Source organism: Macadamia integrifolia, chromosome 13 (genome assembly GCF_013358625.1).
Source record: "Macadamia integrifolia cultivar HAES 741 chromosome 13, SCU_Mint_v3, whole genome shotgun sequence".
NCBI classification, from domain to species: domain Eukaryota; kingdom Viridiplantae; phylum Streptophyta; class Magnoliopsida; order Proteales; family Proteaceae; genus Macadamia; species Macadamia integrifolia.
Window position 1 is genome coordinate 27758492 of NC_056569.1, and position 7089 is coordinate 27765580.

Consider the following 7089-nt stretch of genomic DNA (forward strand, 5'->3'; position numbering starts at 1 on the left):
ACCCACACACACAAAGCAAAACAACACTCGAGAAGCCTTCCCTAGGGGATCACCTGATTTTTGTGTAAGAAATAACAACTCATTGGATTTTTTCTTGTCCTCCACCCCCCCCCCCCCCCCTCCCCCTCCCCTCCCCCCCTCCCCTGCCAAGGATAAGCCCTTAAAGTATAAAATTATCAGGAAATTAAACAATTTAGTAATTCATTCATGGGTTGAAGTATAGTTTACACAGGGAAGTTCATTATGGCATATGAATGGTGGGATTCTCTTCATCCACAGTGATGGAAAACTTTCACCTAAATGGAATTCTAACAATCTATCATGTAATTAGCAGCTATTGTTAATCACAAAACATAGGAAAGTGGCATTTTGGAATGTATAAATAACCCAACAAACCAGAAAAGAGCAACAGCATCAGAAGTAGTGAAGTACCTTGAATTATAGGAAAGAAAATGAAACCAAGGAGTAGCAGCACCTTTACTCCACCATTTTCAATTTGGATATCTTGTAATCAAAACCAACAATAAAATGAATAGTCTCACAACAACAGAGAGGATCGCAAACTCTACTCTCGAATCAGAAAGAGAGAAAGAGAGAAAGAGAGAAAGAGAGAAAGAGAGATCAGCAAGGACTACAGAGTATAGTTGCCATAAACGCAGAGTACCTACAGATTTAACCGGTTTCTCTTGGCGTAACCATAGACGAGTAGCCATCTCGGGAGGGACTTGGACTTTATCAGTGAACCAACCCAGCACGTCTCTTTTCACAATAATCTATTTGGCAGATAGGAATAGAGCTTCGGGAAAATAATCCTCTGTTTTTCTCATCCCTGTCTTTCCTTGTTTTGCTACCTGCAGAACACGACACGTGGACAACAGAGGATCCAACGGTCAAGGTTGGGTGAGGATTATTACATCCGATGCGTTGGTCTTAAAATTGTCCACGTGTCGTGTTCTGCAGGTAGCAAAACAAGGAAAAACAGGGATGAGAAAAACAGAGGATTATTTTCCGCTTCCAAAGCTATAGAAAATAAAAATGTTGTTGAAGCAGCGGTCAAAGTGCGGTACTGTGACATCGAAGCAGCTAAGAAATTTCTCTTTTTCCTTTGTTTTTCAAACAACCTCATCAGGGCTTTGTTGAATGGTGTAAAGCCTTGAGACGAACATTGGAGGCCCCGACCCTCAATCCCTATTCCTTTGGTGTGAAGTAAGAATGGCCGAAGCACACCCGTTCTGGTTCTCTCTCTCCCAAGAGCAAATCGTTTTGGGGAAAGTAATTTATTCCATCGCAGAAAATGGTGGAAAATCTTTGTCATCTGAGGATTTTGGAATCATAAAGCATATCATCTCCCCTGAGGATTTCCAAATCCTAAGACGAAATTTTGGTGTGACGAGGATATTTTATAATGGCGATGACAAGAATTTACCATTTTCATTGATGCAGTTTTTTTCGGACATCCCCAGCATAATCGATGTTGAAGGAGATCGATTGTCTCGAGAGTATAAGTATGAAGACTTGTTGGGATTCATAGAGAATATCTTCCACCATGCACACTTCAACGACAAATCGGTGAGTTCTGAGCTCTGATCTCTGATCTCTGATCTCCTCTTATTAGTTATTAACCCTCCCACTTCTTTCATGTAATTTCTTAGCAACTGTGGCTGTGAGAGGGAAAGAATTCAATCTCATGGTCACGCTAAGTTAGAAGCTAGATAGTCCATAGGGAAGATGATGCTTTTCCCTCGTGGAGCTTCTAACAATCACTTTTTGCACTGGACAATTATCTCTTCAAAGCTGAAGAGACCTATTCTATTTCAGCAGAGTTCTTAAGGGGGTGGAATCGGTTCAGACTGAAACTGAGTGAACTTGTGGATTCAGTCCAGAGTACACTGGTTGCAGCCTCGGCTTGAAGAATATACGTAAAAAGACTGAATGGTCTACCGATAGACTTCTCTCACACGTGTTGCCCCACCCCTTCCCCTCGAATATGGGTGAGTGAAGTTTTCTTGGACAGTTCCTTAGAATGTGTATAGCACACTCTTTGTAGCATCTACATGAAGAGCAGGTGCAAAGAGTGTGGATGGTCTAATGTGACTCCTGTCACGTATATCTCTCTGCTCTTTCCCCTCTAGTATACTTGAGTAAAGTTCCCTTAGGTAGTTCCTTAGAATGTAATAATTTACCAAAAAAAAAATTGATACTGAGTGAGTCAACTTAGCTTTTATAACTGATCTAATGTTGATCCTTAGAGGTCATATAGTAGCCATCATTTTTTGTTGGGACCATAGTTCAAAAAATTTGGATCGATGTGATTGATCTGCTACCTAGATATAAGTATCGATTGCAAGACCAATCTTGAGTTTTAAGACTTTGGTTGGAACCCAGTTTCTTCTGCCATTAAGTGATAGTAATTGTCCCTCAAGTCATATACCTTCTTATGTTTTTATCATAGGCTCGTACGAGAACGTTTTCATACAAGGACCTGATTTTTCCCACCCCCTCTCACTCTCCCTTTCTTCTCGTAGTCTGTTGCATCTTGGTCATCTTGAGTTTCTCCATGCTCAGTTTGGATTGAATTAATCTGATGTATCATGTTGGTCACTATATGTGTCACTATAATTTTGGTGAAGCCTTGCATCTTTATATATCTTAATTGGTCTACTCTACTGGTGGGATCTTCTAAGGCAATGATGATGATCAATATAAATGGACGGACTTATTGATTGATCTTTGAGGTAAATTTTTATTATCTTATTAGATTGAGCTTATGATTTCTTTACTAATGAAGTTCTAATCATGGGTTCTACTACTTTCATGGTTTTAATTGAGATCATCTATACATTTATTTTTTCATTAAGACTATATACGTGTTACTATACTATGGTATCACAAGCAGAAGGACTAAATATTTCTTGGTATTTATTTATGAATTGTTTTCTTTTGCAGGCTTCTCAAGAAAATTTGCGAGTGTCAAATGAGAAAATTAATCAGGACCTAAGATCAATTGAAGGACTTCAAATTGATAGTAACATCCAACGAACTATATATGAGCTTTATTGGAAGGTATATATCAAAATAAAGCAAAAATACAAAGACTTTTTTTTTTCTTTTTAATGTTAGAAAAAATACCAAGACGTTAGTGCAGCATTTAGCATGGATATTTACTATTCTACTGGATTTACGGGAAGTTAATGAGGACCTGAGTTACCAATCATCTTATTGTACATGACTCATTTATAAGTAAATGAACATTTTTCTTCACATTAATGATGAATGCTTATGAGAAAAAAAAAAAAAAACACATTAATAATGAATGAGTTGTTTACCAACAATAATAATGAATGAGTCTATTAAAGACGTTTGGGATGAAACTCAAATAATTATACACATGCATTCAAATATCAAATAATATTTATACATAGGAGAAAGAATCATGCTGGTCTAGCATTTCCCACACCCGACTTTTTAGGGGGGCTGTGAAAAAACGTGCACACCCTCTAAAAAGAGGGAAAACATTAGACCAGCAGAATTCCTCCTCCCAATATTTATATGCATTATGTACTATTACTTGTTTTGGCAGATGATATCAGGATGTGCATGTGGTGTGGATGATGCACATGAAGTGACAGTAGCCTTGCTTGATTCACTACATGATTACTCTTGGGCAGCTCAAGTAGTGTTGCTGGTGGCTGCATTTGCAATCAGCTTTGGCGAGTTTTGGCAAACCGTGGAACCACCCTCGACTACAGAAGAAGATCATCAATCACGATCAATATGTCTACTTAAGCGACCTCATTGTCTGATGCAAGTAACTGATTCCATGAAGTCTGGCCTTGAATCTATAAAGACTTTGGTGGAAAGAATTTGGGAATTGACCAAATGGCTTGTTGAATTTGAAAAGGAATTCGCTACCAGTTGGTATGCTACATATAGAAAGAGTAACGCTGCTATTGAATATCCAGAAGTACTTGTTATTGGGTACCAGGTTGTGTATAGTGTTGTTGTAGAAACGCAACCATAAAACGATGCAGAAGATAATGGAAAAACAAAACAAACAATGCACACGGATTTTACGAGGTTCGGCAAGGTTGCCTACGTCTCCGGTGAGATGAGATCCTGCTTCACTATCAATGGAAAATAGGGTTACAGCGCTCGTCCTCACACCTCTCAGTATTGCTTGCATTACAGAGAAAGAAACCCTCGCTACAAATATATAGCGAAAAAACCCTAATCCGGATTAAACTACAATTGCCACCCTAATCTGGATTAAACTACAATTGCCCTCAAATAAAAAATTCGAGCGGGGGGCTGCGCCCCCTACACCCCTTGCCTGTCTAGGTGTTGCACCAGTACTCCCTGGATTAAACTGCGACGGAATACAAGACATCATACACCAACAATCTTCACCTTGGCTTGAATTCTGTCGAGCCTCCTGTAAAGATAACAATGAGTAATATTAATCAAGTCCAAACAGGACTCGAACTTCTCTGTGGTAACTTGCTTTGTAAACATGTCTGCAGGATTGAGATCTGTATGAATTTTTTTCAAGTGAATACTGCCTTCTGACACAAGCTCCCTGATCTTGTGAAATCTCACATCAATATGCTTTGTCCTTGCATGAAACACCTAATTCTTTGCAAGATGTATGGCACTCTGACTGTCACAATGTAACACTGTACCTCCTTGCTCTAACCCCAACTCATGAACTAGTCCAGCCAACTAGACTCCTTCCTTGGCAGCTTCAACTGCTGTCATGTACTCTGCCTCTGTAGTGGATAATGCAATCGTAGACTGAAGCATCGCCCTCCATGATATAAGTCCACCAGCCAATGTAAACACATACCCTGTAGTAGACCTCCTCTTGTCTAAATCACCAGCATAGTCAGAATCAACATAACCTGCTAATTCTGTAGAACTTCCCTTGCCACTGAACATAACACCTATATCTTTAGTCTTGTTCAAATATCTGAAGATCCACTTAATTGCATTCCAATGCTCCTTCCCTGGATTACTCATGTATCTGCTAACAACACTGATTGCATGAGACAAATCCGGCCTAGTACAAACCATAGCATACATGAGACTCCCAACTGAACTAGCATAAGGGACTTGAGACATCTGCTCCACTTTCTCATGTGTTGTAGGGCATTCCCTTTCAGATAACTTGAAGTGGCCAGCTAACGGAGTGCTAACCGGCTTGGCCTTTTCCATATTGAAACGCTCTAGCACCTTTTCAATATACCTCTTCTGAGTTACCCAAAGTTTACTTGCATTTCTATCTCTAAGGATTTCTATGCCAAGGATCTTCTTAGCGACAACAAGATCCTTCATTTCAAATTCAGCACTCAACAAAGACTTCAAAGAGACTACATCATGTTTGTTCTTTGCAGCAATGAGCATGTCATCAACATAAAGCATCAACAAAATAATGGAATTATCACTTGACACTTTATAATAAACACAACTATCATACTCACTTCTTGTGTAGTCAATCTTCATCATGTGATAATCAAAGCGCTTGTACTACTGCCTAGGAGATTGCTTAAGGTCATAAAGCGACCTCTTAAGCAAACAAACATAGTCTTCCTTTCCCTGCACCTTGAAACCTTCAGGCTGCTCCATGTAAATCTGTTCCTCCAAGTCACCATGAAGAAATACAGTTTTCACATCAAGTTGTTCAAGCTCTAAATCATACATGGCCACCAAAGCAAGTAGTACTCTGATCGAAGTGTGTTTCACCACCGGAGAAAATATTTCATTGTAGTCTATCCCCTCCTTCTGTGCATAGCCCTTGGCTACAAGTCTGGCCTTATATCTTTCACGCTCCTTCTCAAATGCTGCCTCTTTCTTACGAAAGACCCATTTACAACCAATGATCTTTCTTCCCTTGGGTTTTTCCACAATCTCCCAAGTCTTGTTCTTCTGTAGAGATTCCATTTCCTCCATCATAGCTATCATCCATTTATCATGATGTGCATCACTCAAAGCATCATGGTAGGAAGATGGATCACCTGTACCTACAGTGAGGGCATAGGCAACCATGTCCTCAAACCCGTATATCGTAGGTGCTTTGTAAGTACGCTTCCCTTTACCCTTTGCTACAGTATAGGGAACTTCTACTGCTTCCTGTTGTCCTGGTAAGTCACTTGATGACTCATTCTCTCTTATTGTTTTTAACTCACCTAACTCCACCTGCACAATAGAACCTTCTTTATTTTCATCAACTGCTTGTGAATTGTAATTTGAATTCACTATATGAGACTCATCAAACACGAAGTCTCTGCTAACCACAACTTTCTGTGAACTTGGATCCCACAACTTGAATCCCTTTACACCTTTCTTAAAACCAAGAAAGATACATTGCTTAGATTTTGAGTCTAACTTGGAACGCTGCTCACTCTCAACATGCGCATAGGCTGGACAATCAAATATTTTTAGAATAGAATAATCTACTGGTTTTCCTATCTATACCTCTTCAGGAATTTTACAATCAATCGCCTTTGATGGAGACCTATTGATGAAGAAACATGCCATGTTCACTGCTTCTACCCAAAATCTCTTGCTTAACCCTGCATTTAGCCTCATACTCCGAGCTCTTTCTAGAAGTGTTCTGTTCATCCTTTCAGCTACACCATTTTGCTGTGGTGTCTTTGGAACCGTGAAGTGACGTGTAATCCCTTCAGTTTTGCACAATTCTAGAAATGGCTTGTATGTGTACTCACCTCCATTATCTGTTCTCAAGTATTTAATTTTCTTTCCTGTCTTCCTTTCTACCTCAACCTTCCATTCCTTAAATTTAGTGAACATCTCACTTTTATACTTCATGAAGTAGATCCAGACTTTCCTTGAGTAATCATCAACAAAGATCACGAAGTACTCTGCCCCACCTTTAGATTTTGTTGTTGAAGGACCCCATACATCTCTGTGTACATAATCAAGCACCCCTTTACTCTTATGTTTTACAGTTTTGAAACTAACCTTGTACTGTTTTCCGAACACACAATACTTGCAGAAGTTCAGTTTACAAGTTTTTACTCCCTTCAACATTTTTCTTTTATAAAGCTCCATCAATCCTCTTTCTCCCATATG

General features: G+C 39.3%; 1 protein-coding gene across 1 annotated transcript; it reads left to right on the plus strand.

Moving 5' to 3' along the window:
- The first annotated feature begins 1055 nt into the window (after positions 1 to 1055).
- Positions 1056 to 4021, plus strand: LOC122059151 (protein SIEVE ELEMENT OCCLUSION B-like). The gene is made up of 3 exons (XM_042621837.1): positions 1056 to 1569; positions 2947 to 3063; positions 3581 to 4021. The coding sequence occupies exons 1-3, from the start codon at positions 1213 to 1215 to the stop codon at positions 4019 to 4021; spliced, it is 915 nt and encodes a 304-aa protein (XP_042477771.1). The 5' UTR covers positions 1056 to 1212.
- Positions 4022 to 7089: the final 3068 nt, after the last annotated feature.

Bases quoted from the DNA above. Each gene is read 5' to 3' on its own strand.
- LOC122059151 (XM_042621837.1), top strand. From the start codon at position 1,213: ATGGCCGAAGCACACCCGTTCTGGTTCTCTCTCTCCCAAGAGCAAATC. The intron at 1,570-2,946 runs GTGAGTTCTGAG...TTTCTTTTGCAG, and splicing joins CACACTTCAACGACAAATCG to GCTTCTCAAGAAAATTTGCG. The intron at 3,064-3,580 runs GTATATATCAAA...TTGTTTTGGCAG, and splicing joins TATATGAGCTTTATTGGAAG to ATGATATCAGGATGTGCATG.